The following is a 15,481-nucleotide window of genomic DNA, read 5'->3' on the forward strand; positions in this document are numbered from 1 at the left end:
CGTTGAGGTTGAAAAATGATGGTGCTAGAATGGTGTGTTGATTGTGGGTTCGGGATGAAGAAATGGGTAATGGGTTGTTGTTTTTCTATTTGTACAAGTGAGATGTGATAATGTCTGTGTTAAAAGAATGGAGGTTTATGGTGATGATGAAGGTGAAGAAAAGGTAAATGATGGGCATTGTGAAGGAGAAGGGAACTTCTTCACTTCCTCCACCATGTAATTAGTCATGACACATAACAACAATTTCACAAGTAGTAGCAAAACAGTACAACCACAATTTCATTTAAGACTCTGTTAAACCTTTTCCACGTCATTAATTTTTATTTTTAAAATTTACACCTCAATTGACCTCAGCGTGACACGTATTACAAAACTGGACACCTCATTCACTTTTGACCAGATGAACAATTACATCATTAGGTTTTTAACGCTATAAGCAAAAATGACCAACTTGAACTGTTTTTACAAAATATGGGACAATAGTAAACTTTCAAAACAACAAAATAGGACCACTTTGAACACATCACCCCAAATTAGAAACTAAAATAGATATTAAACCTAAAATATTCTTTCATAAACTATCAATCACCATTAGGCACTAAATAAATAATGTTATTCAAATCTAGCTATTTATCTAGATCACATGATCATTTAATCATATCTATAAGTTGTATAACAACTTTTATGACTAATTTAACAAAGGTATTTTAAGAAGAATGTTTCCATGCATCAATAAAGTATTGTTCTAGAAACACTAAATGAATAATAATCAATAAACAAATATGGAATTAGAGGTGATCGAGAAATAGATAGAATATGATAAACACATGTAATAGCAACCTGTCAAAAATTAAAGTGTCAAAAAATCCTAAAAGAGAAGACTAATTTATAAAATACTCAACTTTATTTTTGGGAAACGACACCTTCAAGTGATTTTTAGAGGTGTCATTTGAGCCCCTGGCTCATGGGTTGACCCTGGCCCCTTCTAAAATCAAGCCCCAATTTTCTAGCCCACTTAATAGGGGGCTTTTTAAAAGCCCCAACCCCTAAATCCGCACATAAAGTGGGCTGGGGTAGGGTTAGGATGGGGCTAGCCCCCAAACTAAATTAATTCACTTTTAATGTTTTTTTAGTTATTTCTTTTATTTATTTTACAAGTTCAATAATTTTTAAAATTTACATGATATTTAATATCTTTTTAATTAAATATAAATGTATTAATATTGATTTTATAAAACTTTTTAAAATAATTTTTTAATTATAAGTATATTTTAAATATATAATTTTATTTTTTGGAAAGTTAAAAAAGAAAATTATTATTATTATTTTTATTTAAAAGAAAATGAAAAAAATTTCAAAAAAGAAACTATAAAAGTAACACAGTTGAAAATTCAATTTTTCAATAATCGAATTCTAATATCTATATAAATATTTGAAATATTAATTATGGATAGATTTTAAATTCAAATCTACTGATTGGATGAATTTTTAATATCGGTGTAAAATTTTTATTTTTTATAGTTTGTCATATAAAATTCTTTTGTTGAATGTTTTGTATAGATATATATATACATTAAAAAATTAAACCACAAACTTTATAAAGTTTAAAATTAATTTCACGTAATAAAAGAACTAACTTTTTAGTGAAAATTCCTCTTAAGCAAAATTGTTATAAATATCATATATGTTAGTATACAAGATCTAGATGTAATCCTAGTGGTTATAAAATCAGATTTTTTTTCTAACCTTTTAGATTAAATTAATATTTTAAAATCAGACTTATCTTTATCCAACAAAGATTGTTTTTATTGAATTATTTATCATAATTGAGCCGATTGTAATAAAAAATAATTAAATAATAGATACATTATTTTTAAATAAAATATAATGTTATAATTTATAATACTAAAATTAAAATTATTATTGTATTTAATTATTAACATATAAAATAAATAAAAATTATAATAACTATAATAATAAATAAATTACATCAATGTCTCTTAATAAGAAACTAATAAAAAAGACAAATGAATATAATATAAAATATATGAAAAAGACATAAAAATATATAAATTGATGTAAATGATTAAATTATACGTTTCATAAATTTTTTTAAAAGAATTATATAACTTTGTAAATAATAAATATTAATTTTATTAAATTTGGAAAATTAAAAAAGTTAAAAAGTTATTAAGTAAAAATTTTAACATGTTCACACCAATTAAAAATAATGTAATTTTGATCACAAATCTTAATCGAATGATATTGATTTAAACTAGTGACAAAATAGATTACCATCTATAAATAAATTTGTTAGTCCATTAAAATTTTACAAATTAAATTAAATTTTTTAACTTTTAAACCTATTTTATGTGGATATCTCTGAACCGTCAAATTTACAAACCAAAATTAAGATGAAAAAATTATCAAAACAAAATTTGGAAATTAAGGAATAATTATATAAAAACATTATTATTAAACTAATTAATATAGAAATAGTTATGAAGTAGAAAATTAATTTTATTGGTAAAAAAATATAATTACACATGAATCAATTATGGTTATAAGTTATTACTAACAAAGATAAAATGAAAGCTGGATAAAAAATACACATGATTTGTGATTACTTGTATGATGATATTATGTTTCTGGACGTTAAATTTTGTAAAAAGGAAAGCCCATGGGCTGGCCCTGGCCTATAGGGCTTTAGGGGATTTTAGCCCTGTGGGCTTTTTTAATAAAGAGTTTTTTTGGCCCTGTGAACTTTTTTGGTCCCAACTCACATAAGTTAGGGCCAAATCTTATTAAAGGAGCTAATTTGACAATTTTATATTTTAGACATGAACACTACACCTATCTTCCTCCTCATATACTACAATTTTGTCAGAGAAGAAACCAGAGTGGACATTAGGATTCAAGACAGCCTTCAACCATACATATTAGTTCTTACCTTCGTGACTTTTACATGTTAAACATATACAATATATAAAATTCCAAATAAATCTCAAATAGATCTACGATCTTTTAACAATTGAGTCAACTCTAATTACTTTTCTGTCCTTTTTCACTACATTATTTTAATTTACCCAAAATTTTATTTTAGATTTAATTAATATTTTATTCTCAATTTTAATTAAAAAAATAAAAGAATTTACTGAAAACTTTTTGACCAAAAACTAATTAAGTCTTTATTTTTATGCCACCTCATTCAAAATATACACATCACTTCATGGAGTGGTGTGGTTACGTCTATCACTCACCACCCATTTTCTTAAGGTCACCCCCGTTATCTCGGTTTTCCCTTCCGATTCTTCCTTCACCATTTGCTCCGTTAAATCACTGTCTTAGTGTTCTGTCACTGTGATTTTGATTCCCTCCTTTAAACAATGAACAAACATCAACAGAGTTTCACGGCGGCGAAGAACGGTCCTTCGCCGGCGACCGCCGACCAAATATATGAACGGCGGAAAACTCCGACGAACATACTGTCTCTAGACCCCGACATCGTGTGCACCATTTTCGCTTTCCTCGACATGTTCGACCTCGTTCGTTGCTCCCTCGTTTGCAAACTCTGGTACCTCGCTCACTTCCACTCTCTCCTTTTTTCTTATGCAATCAGTTTCAATCAAACCATCCTCAATTCGCACGTGCTTTTCTGAAATTCGCGCGTGCGTATTCGTGAAGGAACGCCATCGTCGAGTCCCGCTCGCTGCGAGAGTTTTGTGAGAGGAACATAAAGAATTCGTCGTCTGAATTTACCGAAAAGCCCTTGAGGGTCATTTTAGGAGAGATGGTTATGGAGCAGCATAGATTGGCTCTTCTAGATGGTGGCTTTTACGTTGATCAGTGGAAGGGTCATTCAACAACGTACCTAAATCTTCCCTTTGCACTTTAGTAATGTTTTCAATCTCTTTATTTTACATAACAATTGATTCCTTGACGTTATCACAAAAATGTGAAGATATGCAAGTGACACCTAATCGATGTTGCCAAAGGTCATAGATCTCCAAGAATGAGAGAGGACTTTCATTGAATAAACTGTTGTGTAATTGCTTGATTTGGAAAGATACGATGAGAGTATGTAAATTTTCTTTATATAGAGCAAAAAAAATTTCTAACAGACTAGTGCTCTTAACAGACATAGTTGTACAAATTTACATTTTGCACGTTGTTTGCATAAAATGAGCAAGTCGAGACATTATGATGTGTGCCATTTCAACACCATGAAACGTTCTGGAATCTGCCATTGGAATAATATTTGTAACATTGGGTTCAATATTCACTTGGGAGGCATTACTCATTAGATGGTGCTTTTTCACTTGATAGTAAGTGGTTGAATCGAATGTGGTTGATAACTTGGTTCGGTATTTGAGAATGAATGGTTTATTAGTGTGGATCTGTTTATTGTTCAAGTCCAAATGAGGCCCTATTTTGTTGCCATAAGTGCCTGGCTTTCATTTAGTAATCCTTAAATAGAACTTTAATATTTTGTTGATTATTATTCTTTTTTTTTTCAAAATAGAAAACTTGAAGCACTTTAGAAATTTTATTGAAGTGAATGTTAGTGCTGGGATCTTATTTGGCATGATTGTTTTGAGTTTCTTGGTAAGTAAAGAATTTTACTCCCATATCTTTTGCTTACCCTTCTCTGGTAGCATTAGTCCGTGTGCTCTCAGTACGTCTATTGCAACCATCAAGGCTTCTCATAAGTATTGATGAACCTTTGGCCATAAGTTGACTAATCCACATTCAGTGCATTATAGAATGCCCTTTTATGTGTGTCTGAGTTATAACTGCTCATCAAGTCAACATGCAAGATTTATATTCATTTTCAATACCTACCTTTGGTGAATCTTTGGCCATAAGTTGACTAATCCATATTTAGGGCATTATAACGCCCTTTTATGTGTGTCTGAGTTATAACTGCTCATCAAGTCAACATGCCAGACTTATATTGATTTCCAATACCTACCTTTCAATTCAGGGTTGCTCAGTGCCGAATGAAAATGGGCGTGCTAGGTACTGGCGTGGGTGATAAGGTATGGGTGGCATTTTATCTTCTATATTTCCAATTTCTGATTCTTGAAAGGTTTCCTTTTCCCTAAGCTGCTGGCATAGAACAAGTTGGTTACTCTTTGTTCTCTATAGATTACCAACTTCTTGAAGGTGGACTATAACTGTTTTTGTGTCTCACCTTTTTGAGACTTGCATGTCTTATACAAAGTGCAAATTTGCAATTAGTAAGTTGATCACTTGGTTGTAATGAATAGCACAATATACATCTCCAACTATTTACAAGACAAATATATGAAGATCTCACATTGATTGAGGAACTTGTATTTTATATATAGCAACAAATTGACAATGTTATAAAGGGATAGGGACTTCAGTATTTTGGGGTGCCTAAGCCCCACATTGAATAGTATGGGATCCTTAGTGGAGTATTAAGTGTTTGGTTCTTCCCCAAGGGCTTGGTTACTTATATATTGGTCTCAGTGTTGGTTGTTAAGTCTTGGAAAAGAGAATGACTTTTATTATTTTCATTCATGTCTATTAAATTCTCTTTACCTCTATTTGTAACAATCTAATCTTCTAACAATGGGAAATTAGGAAACAATATACTGAAAAATAATCTAGAAGATCCTACAAATATTTTCTCTAATTAGGAAGATTCTACATATATTTTCTCTAATTAGGAAGATTTTCCCTCTATTTACAACACTTCCCCTCAAGTTGGTAAATGAATATCAATCACTTCCAACTTGCATACAAGATCTTGAAATCTACCCAGAGGGAGCCTTTTTGTAAAAATATATGCTATTTAAAGTTCTATAGGAACATGAGTTGTAATCACAAAGCCTTTGTTTAGATTATCTTTGATGAAATGTCTATCAATCTCAAAGTGTTTAGTCCTATAATGTTGTATTGGATTATGATCAATGCTCATGACAGACTTATTGTTATCGTGTAGTTGCATAGGGTTGTCCACCTTGACTTTAAGGTCATCCAAAAAAAATTTCATCCAAAGTCCTTCACATATTTCTTTAGTTAGAGCTCGAAATTCAGCTTCTGCACTAGAACGAGATACTCTATCTGCTTTTTGCTCCTCCATGTTACTAGACTATTTCCAAGAAAGACACAATACCCAGAAGTAAATTTTTTGTTAGTAATAGAACCTGAATAGTCAACATCAGTATATATTTCTATAGTTAATGTGTCTTCACTTTTGAATAATAGCCCATTTCCTAGACTTGACTTCAAGTATGGGAGAATTTTGTCAACTGCTTGCATGTGTCTTTCTCTTGGATCATGCATAAATTGGCTAACTACACTAACTGCATAAGCAATGTCTGCTCTTGTATATGATAGATAAATCAATTTTCCTACCAATCTCTAATATTGGACCTTCTCTACATGAGCACTTTCTTCACTTCCAATTCTATGATTATGTTCTATAGGAACTGTTGAGGTTCTACATCTTAGCTTTCCTATTTCTTTGGGGAGATCAAGTACGTATTTTCTTTGGGAGATGAAAATTCCATTCTTGGAGTAAGCAACCTATGAGAAATAGAGAAGATTGGGAGAAAATATCCCTTGTGTAAAATACACACATAGGGTTCTCTATTTATAATATAAGAAATATGGGCTAAGCCCAAAATACAAATGAGAAATAATAACAAACTAACTAAAAGATAAAAGATATAATATATCTAACACAACCTCTATTCCAAGAAAATATTTGAGTTTTCCTAGGTCTTTCATTTCAAATTGGGCTGCCAATTTTTCTTTTTCATCATTTCCTACAATAATCATATCATCCACATAGTTAAGCAATATAGTGAGTTTACATGTAGAAGAGTGCTTTATGAATAAAGTATAATCTCCTTGACTTTGTCTATATCCCAAGGAAACCATTGCTTTTGTAAATCTTCCAAACCATGCTCTAGGGGATTGCTTAAGACCATACAATGCTTTCTTTAGAAGGCATACCTTGTTTCTTTCATTTTTCCCTTCAAAACCTGGGGGAATCTCCGTGTACACTTCCTCTTCTAGATTTCCATGAAGAAAGACATTCCTCACATCCAACTAGTGTAAGTCCCATCCAAAATGAGTAGCCAAAGTGAGAACAACTCGAACTGTTTTACCATTGGGGCAAACGTTTTCTCATAGTCAATCCCATAAGTTTGGGTATATCCTTTTGCCACCAATCTAGCTTTATATCTTTCTATTGTCCCATCTCCTTATGTTTCACTATGAATATCCATCTACACCTTACTGCCTTCTTGTCTCTTGGCTTATCAACCATCTCCGTAGTTGAATTTCTTTCTAATGCATTCATCTCTTCTTTCATGGCTTGATTCCAATGTTCAAGTTTCATGGCCTCCCAGATTGAGGTAGGAATTTCTATGGCATCAATGGTAGCAATAAAGGTTCCATGCTTATCACAGAGATTGTTAGTGCAAACATACTAAGAAATAGGATATTTAGCACATGATCTTCTTTCCTTTCTCAATACAATGGGTAAATCTTCAGTAATACTTACCTCCTCAATGTTATCTTCTGGATCCTCACCTCTAGATTAGACAATTTTTCTTGCTCAAGAGTCAAAGTGAGTTGTTTTCTTCTTTCATATTTTTATCCAAAAAATTTGTCTTCTTCCTCTTCTTCCTCATTGTCGATTATGGTAGCTTCATTGCTCAGATTTTGGACATCCTGCAAAGACAAACATGGTAATGACAAGATGGAGAGTTCATCCACTTCAAGTGTTTTCTCCCCCTGAAGTGGTGGATTGACAAGTAAAGAAATTATTGTTTGGAAGGCAAAATCCCAAAACTTTAAAGGAAGAGAAACATGATAAAATACAGTTAAGCCCAATTCAGTGATGTGCCTATGTTTTTGTTCAACAACACCATTTTGGTAATGATTATGAGGACAAATAAGCCTATGAAGATTGCCATGAGTGGCAAGAAAGGATGGGAATGGCTAATAAGTGTAAAGTAAATGTAAAATAACTGTATCAAAATTGTCACTAAGTTTAAAATTTTGCAAAATATTTCAACATTTACTAATATGTGATATTCACAATCACCCTAGAAAGCTAGGTAGAATACAAGTGTGAACATTGTCATAGGTTCAGTCACAAAATTGACTGATGTTACATGGTCTTCCTCCTTGATTTGTTGCGGTTGCCCAAGTTGCTCCCTTACAACCATCCAATTTAGGTCCCACTTCATCTAATAATTTAGGATAGCAAGCTATCTTAAACAAATTTCTCAATGGTATGAACAACATTAGAACTTTGGTTCCATTGCTTTTTTTTTTTCACGCAAAGCTACATTGTTTGCTTGCCTCACTCTCTCCCACTCTCTTAACCATTAGGCTCTGGACTCAAGTTCCACTAATCACATTATTGGTAATAAATCTTGTTTCTCTTCTCATGGCACTTTTCATCAGTCCTCATGTGTTTTATACACCTCAACAAAATGGGGTAGCTAAGCACAAGAATAGACATCTCGTTGAAACAACCAGCACAATTTTAGTCTATGGTGAGCTTCCTCAACGTTTTCCAGATGATGTTGTTCTTAGTCCGTGTTATCTCATTAATCACATGTCATCTTTGGTTTTACATAACAAATTCTTTATTCTATTTTATTTCCTTATGAACCTTTCCATCTCTTACCACTTAGAAATTTTGGGTCCACATGCTTCGTTCATAATTTTTGTCCTGATCTTGATAAATTATCTGCTAGGTTAAACAAATGTGTCTTTTTAAGATTTACTAGATCTGGAAAGGGGATGGAGAGATGAGTTTGATGGTGGTGGTCATCGCTAGGGGGGAGGCTGGATGGGGCCATCACAAAGAGGGAAGACACATTGAGGAGTTGCATGGAAGGGCGTCAGAGCTCAAATTCTTGAAATTTTGGCAGCATGGCAGTCACCTAACTTGGACAATAACAACTGTGGTGTCGTTGGACAAAATGGCGGTGGTAGTGCTGGGGAAACACTGAGGTGGCACTACAATGACTAGACAAATTAAAGGTGGAGGCATTAGCAATGTGGCGATGACTAAAGCAAACATAACCATAAAGCCAGAAATTAAAAAAAAAATAAAACAATTTTTGGAAAAAAATTTAGCACACCAGTGAATTTTGTTGAATTTTATTGAATTTTTTGGTTATGGTATTTGTCCGTGGCATCTTATCTTTTGGTTGGAAGTGCATATGAGTAATAAACTGCAGAGGGCTAGCTCACAGAATCAATATTTGTATTCTATAAATATAAGTGATTTTTCTGTTTAGTCTGAGTCTTTTTATAAATAGTATGATATAGTTTCTGGCTACATTAGGCCTTGTACTAATTATTTCAATGGCATTATGACAGGTTATTCGTCTCTGGTCTTTAGACAGCTACAAATGCATAGAAGAACACTCAATGCCAGCTATATTCCCTTTAATTGACTTTGATTTTGATGAGAGCAAGGTGAATTAATTGAATGAATGCTTTATCGATTTAACTTTACACTGTGCACTTATAAGGAATTTCATTGTATCAGTAAATCATATGACACCACCTGTTTAAAATATTGTTCTTTATTGGGAATGAAAAGCATTACTATGAAATTTAATCAACTCATTTCATTATTTATCATATCCTTCATATTTAAGACTTCAGTGATGTTCTTAGGGATGGAGAGTTTACGAGTGAAGGAATAAAACATTAAATGCCCAACTGCCTTAGCAGTTAGGAAGAGCGGGGTTATTGGTTGTATAAATAGCAAATAATCAATTGTAGTGGGGGGTCGATTGTTTGATTGTAGTCTAACAGGGTTTGTCATCCTGAGGAGGGAGGTTAGGCTCTCTAGAGGGAGGTTATGCTCCCAAACCCAGTCCTTGTAAAGAGATTCGTTTACGGTGAATAATAGCAAAACTCATTCTTTCATTTCTGTTTCTATCTTTTGAGTGTTTTCTTGTTAGGTTCCAAACCCAGGAACCTAACAGATGTACAAGAAGGAATAATAGGTGAGATGCACCTAATCAAAACTTGGGAGGGAGAATAGGCAACTAACTCTGCCTTGGCTGTGGAGTGTGGCATCATGACACATGATGCAATTAGGAGGAAGTGTAGACAGGGAAGTCTGGTAGAGGAAGATAAGCAGAAATTGGTTTGAACTCTTGATCTGGGAGATGAGCACTGTCAAACTGCTGAGATTTGTTTTCCTTTAATACAGTTCAGGATCTATATAAAAATGGGTGAGAGTGACAAGATGAAGAAATTTCTTGTTTAACTAAATTTATACAAGAGAGATGAAGCTATTTATAGTACAGTAATACTTGCACTGCAAGCTACTACGAACTTCTCACTCAGCAGATAACAAAGCATCAGAATTTCTAACTGAAAATAAACTGTACAACTGAAACTATAACAGTAAAGTAACTGCATAACTGAAACTATAACAGAAAAGTAACTATACAACAGAATTACTAAACTACTCTATTATCCTTTTATTTCTATTGATCTGAATGCAGTTTTGGGCTTTCTTAAGTAGATATGAGTCTTGTAAACTTTATACAAATACATATTTTGGTAATTTGTTCAACTATAATGCCCTAATACCAATCTTGTAATTCATAATAATCTTGCGAGAATTGCTCTACAAAAGCTAGCTATGCAGTGGGTGAGCCCAGGTCCTTATAATCCTCACACTAAAGTCCTATACATCCAACTTGGGATCTCGTGCTACTAACATAGCTTGTCTGGGCTGATCGGGCTTCAATCCTTTGACTAATCTACGTCAAACACTCAATGCTAGAGTTATCACCTGCATCAATGTTGTGTCCTCTATTTGTTTGAAATTTTCTATGTAATTTATTTGTGCTGCAAATCATCTGAAGGCCAGTGTTATTTTATTTTTGCTACATCTTTTCATTTATACTGTCAATTTGCCTAAAAAGTGCTGGGGTCAATTCAAGTTTCTTTAAGTTGCTGGCTTGTGGAAGATTGTATCCTTTATGGTTTCTGAACTCCAAAATTTTATTTTCAGATTGTTGGTCTAATTGGTAGCCATTTATGCATATGGAGGCGGAATGGGAAAAGAAGCATATTTCCTTCACTTGGAGGCAAATTTGTAAAAGGTTCATGCATGCGGTAAACTAATCAACACTCTTTTTTACTTCCTATCTTTTTGTGTGGAGTGATGACATGAAGTCAGTTGGCAACCTATTTAGTTGAATAATAAGATTTGGTGAATTGCATGAGTCTATCACTCAATAGGATCTTTGTTATAGTCAAAATCAGGTTGAATTATGTTTAAGAGAACTAATTAGGGTATGTAACTCTCTTGGATAATGATAAGCCACTGTACGTGATAAGACTTTTAAGATGTATGTTAGGAAAAAGGTTCAAAATTAGAAGTCACAAAACGGTTAACAGTAATTGGACAGTTTACGGGTGATTAGAGGAAGTTATTTAGTCTAGTAGGGGTTATCTTTTAAGGAGGAACCAAGGTTCCATAGAGGCAGACCATGATAAATAATTTTTACCATTGTGTTTCTTTGTGGTGATGGTGGGTGTCCTAGTGATAGCGAAAATAGGCCCTAGAACATACCCACACAACCAAGGGTGGCCATTTACAAAACCAGCAAGAAAGAAAGACAAGGGTTTAAAAGCAGCTTTATAAAAGTTGTACAACAGAAGATATTCAGTATTCAACAGAAGTAAGACGAAAAACTATTTACATATGATATCTGAGTTTTTTTCTGTTCTGTTCTTTCAGCTATGTTGATCCAGAAGCTGTGGTTGGGTGTGATGATGGAGCCGTTCGTGTTTTTGACATGTACAGTAGGAGATGTTCTCAAATATTAAGGTATTTCGCAGATTTTTTTATGTTGATTTTTGTCCAAAACTGGTCAGCAACATTTTAAGTTTACCAAGAAAGGATTTTGAACTATAACATTTGATATGCATCCTTGCACTCTAAAGGTAGGTATTAAAGGGGGAGGATCGCTTAAATACTTCAATGAGTATTCCATACTACTTGATGTGGGACTTAGGCACCTCATAATACCCAAGTTCCCATCAACATTGGTTGAAAAGGAATGGTGTAGTCATTTTTTTGGTGGCTTGGAACAAATAATCCCATTCATAAACAAAAATAATAGTCTCATTCTTGTAAGTTGGTTCATATATATTGCTTGATTAATATGTTCAAGATGTCATGTAGCATTCATGATGTGCACAACTTGTTATCTGCAGAATGCACCCTGTACCAATAACATGCTTATGTTTGAACGAAGATCGATTGATAGTAAGTGGCTCCACTTCAGGGGATATAAGAATATCAGATCCATCCTCTGTTCAACAGGTAGCAACACTTAGATCAAGTGATGTCAGAGGTAAAAATTTATCCCTTTTAATTGGCATTTGTTGGTTAATGTCAAGGGAAGAGAAAACCAATATATATATATATATATATATATATATATATATATATATATATATATATATATATATATATATATATATATATATATATATATATATATATATATATTAAAAGCACACATAGCTATGAAAATATTTTCTAAAAGTATTTAATTGGTTAATTAATGTCTCTAATTGGACAAATTAAAAGAGTTATTACTTGTACATAATGATTGGAACTTAATTTATAAATGTTAATAATTTAAGTTACAATATTATTGTATATTTGTGTCCTGCCAAAATTACTTTAATTAAACACCCCCTTCAAGCTAGAGCAAATAGGTAGTATGCACCAAGTTTGTTGTATATCTAATTCATCCAAGGACCTTTCTCACATACTTGGTGAAAACATATGCTAACTGGTAAGTTATTTTACAAAGCAATTGATGATACCTATATATATAACATCTCCCTAATGAAATGATAATCTATTTTAGTGTGTTTGGTCCTCATATGAAACATTGGATTCATGGAGATATGCAAGGAGCTCGATTATTACACTTGAATGTCTTTTGTGACTTGTAATCTTCCCAAATTTGAGGTCTTTTGTTGAAGTTTATATATGCTCATGTTTTGGTGGACCAGTTCTATTTGGTGAAATATTTTGTTGATCTTTATATATTGAGGATATTATTTTTGTATGCCATAGAGTGCCATGATTAGTTTTAGCTAATATTACAAAAGCACTATACATTTCTGGTGCAAAAAGTGAATCTGATTCAATTTTTGTCTCACAGGCATAAGGACCATGTGCTTCAATCCCTCCTCTCAGCTACTATTCGCAGGATCAGCTGTTGGATGTGCATATTGTTGGGACCTTAGGTAAATGCGGCAATAGTGTAATAAAGGTTGCTCCTTAGGTGCATTCGTTCACTACAGCTGTTACACGCTACTATATAGGCAATTGCTACAACAAAAAGTATATTGATTATATGAATTTAATTGATAACTGCTTTAGTCTTCTTTGTTAGAGGGAATCAAATAGACAAAGTAATGACTTACTAAAAAAATTATCTGAAGCTGATATAACGTTTATGAACATCCTAAAAGGGTAGGAAACTCCTAAAGAAATTAAGACTGCTGTAATGAAGCACATTATATGTTCTCTGGCTCTAAGCCGGTTGTTTCATTCCCAGAAATTTGCAATTTTTCGTATTTCCATTACATTATTCATTTGTGCTGGAACTTTTATGTCTCATAGACAAGGTAAGAATGGAAAAAATAAAACGTCTGTTCCTAGGACGTTAACTACAACACGAACTTATATGGAACAGAAATTGTTTCTACTGCAAGCATAAACCAGTAATGATCCGTTTCTGTTTAATCACTACTAAATGTTCGCTATTTTGTTTAATCATATGCTCAACCTTGTTTGTCCATTTCATGCAGAACAAGGAAACTGTTGTGGAGCAGCCGAGTGTGTCCTAATGTTATATACTCCCTACAGCACATGCAAAATGACACATCAACATTAGTCGTTGGTGGAATAGATGGTATCTTAAGATTGCTAAATCAGAACGATGGCAAAACTGTTGCTTGTTTTTCTATGGATGATAAATTGTTATCAACCTTTCAAAGTCCTTCTGGTTCCGTTCAAAGAATAAAAGGGCAGAGGTTGCCCGAGGATGACTTAATAAATATTGAGCACCTCGTTTGTATAACTGATCGACCTTCTATTACCTGCCTCGCTGTTGGAATGAAGAAGATTGTTACCACACACAATACCAGTGACATCAGATTATGGAAATTCAGAAGCTGACATTTCTTTGTAAAATTAAGTATTTAATTTTCCGAATAGTGTTTGTAAATAATTATCTTTTTGAAGAGCTGTAGTGTGACGAAGAAAAGTTTATCGTTCTAAATAATTATCACTATTATATAATCCATGAATTTTATCAAGCTATTATCGCGTTCTTGTGTATCATATAAAGCACTGGTTCATAATTTCGGGTAGTTTGAGCCTCTGTTCATTAAATAGAATTCTATCGTGGAAGAGTTTTATAAAAAATCACAATAAATTTTATTCTTAGATTATGGGTGTTATTTTAGCTGTTAAGATCTCTTGGCTGGTGGATATAGACATGTGTGGTTGGAGTGATTAGTTTTTGGTATGTGAAGCTTTTTCTTATTCTCGAAGTGTTCCAGATCTCTTAAAGGTAGATAGATTAGGAATCTCTTTTTTCTTTTCATAAAGGAATTCATTTTAAGCTTGCAATTTTATGATTGATAAAAGATTAGACATTAAGTGGTTTGACTCTCATTATTTCATAGATAGATTTAGTCTCTCTTCTTTTCTGTCAAATTTAATTACATAATTATATAGTTTTGATATACTATTAACTTAAAATTTATCATTATTCAATAAAAATACTGATGCAATCGGATAATAAAATGTTATTTCAGTATTTTCAATAAAAAACTTGAACACCAAATTAATGAATACAAAATTAAATTCCAAAAATATTAAAAGTTAAATTCGGGAAAGAAAGTGTAACATCCCAAAATACAGTAATAACCATAATCAGAATTTCATTACATTTAACAGTAAAACAGTGCAGTCTTTACACTAATAATAAACTTCTAAAAACGAACGTACTTAAGTACAGCGATAAATACCATACAGTAGTATTTCAAAGTTTAAAGACGAACAGTTTTACAAACTTTAACCGAACGTCCAAAAAGCTAAACAGAACGACTAAAGACTAAAACTTAACGAGCGCTCTAGGGCTCGGCTTTAACCTCTACTCCGACCAGATTGGCGTCCTCCAAATTTTCTTCTTCCAGCGTTTCTTTAAGCAACGCCTCTCCGTTTGCTCACATCCACACGGATGATCATTGCATAGACAAGACGGACGTACAGGTACGAACGACAACACAAGGAAATAACACAGGGTAAGCTTATTGAATTTAATTCACAAGTCATTCATACAATTCAACATATCATAAATTATCAAATATCTCAACACATAAAATCATTCTAAAACTCTCATAAGACAGACCG

The 15,481-nt window shown here is 32.7% G+C and overlaps 1 protein-coding gene across 1 annotated transcript; it reads left to right on the plus strand.

Annotated features, from left to right (window-relative positions):
* Positions 1-3,216: 3,216 nt before the first annotated feature.
* On the plus strand, positions 3,217-14,383 carry LOC108334402 (F-box/WD-40 repeat-containing protein At3g52030). Its single transcript, XM_017570232.2, has 9 exons — positions 3,217-3,574; positions 3,685-3,867; positions 4,985-5,039; positions 9,382-9,480; positions 11,042-11,145; positions 11,774-11,863; positions 12,253-12,392; positions 13,218-13,302; positions 13,870-14,383. Exons 1-9 carry the CDS (start codon positions 3,387-3,389, stop codon positions 14,237-14,239), a joined length of 1,314 nt encoding a protein of 437 aa, XP_017425721.1. The 5' UTR covers positions 3,217-3,386; the 3' UTR covers positions 14,240-14,383.
* Positions 14,384-15,481: the final 1,098 nt, after the last annotated feature.

The sequence above is a fragment of the Vigna angularis genome, chromosome 11, assembly GCF_016808095.1.
Source record: "Vigna angularis cultivar LongXiaoDou No.4 chromosome 11, ASM1680809v1, whole genome shotgun sequence".
Classification (NCBI taxonomy): domain Eukaryota; kingdom Viridiplantae; phylum Streptophyta; class Magnoliopsida; order Fabales; family Fabaceae; genus Vigna; species Vigna angularis.

What these genes read in the sequence shown, in the direction of transcription:
- LOC108334402 (XM_017570232.2), top strand. Translation starts at nt 3,387, where the DNA reads ATGAACAAACATCAACAGAGTTTCACGGCGGCGAAGAACGGTCCTTCG. An exon ending in AGATGTTCTCAAATATTAAG is followed by an intron (nt 11,864 to 12,252) that starts GTATTTCGCAGA and finishes TGTTATCTGCAG; the next exon opens with AATGCACCCTGTACCAATAA. An exon ending in TAGATCAAGTGATGTCAGAG is followed by an intron (nt 12,393 to 13,217) that starts GTAAAAATTTAT and finishes TTTGTCTCACAG; the next exon opens with GCATAAGGACCATGTGCTTC.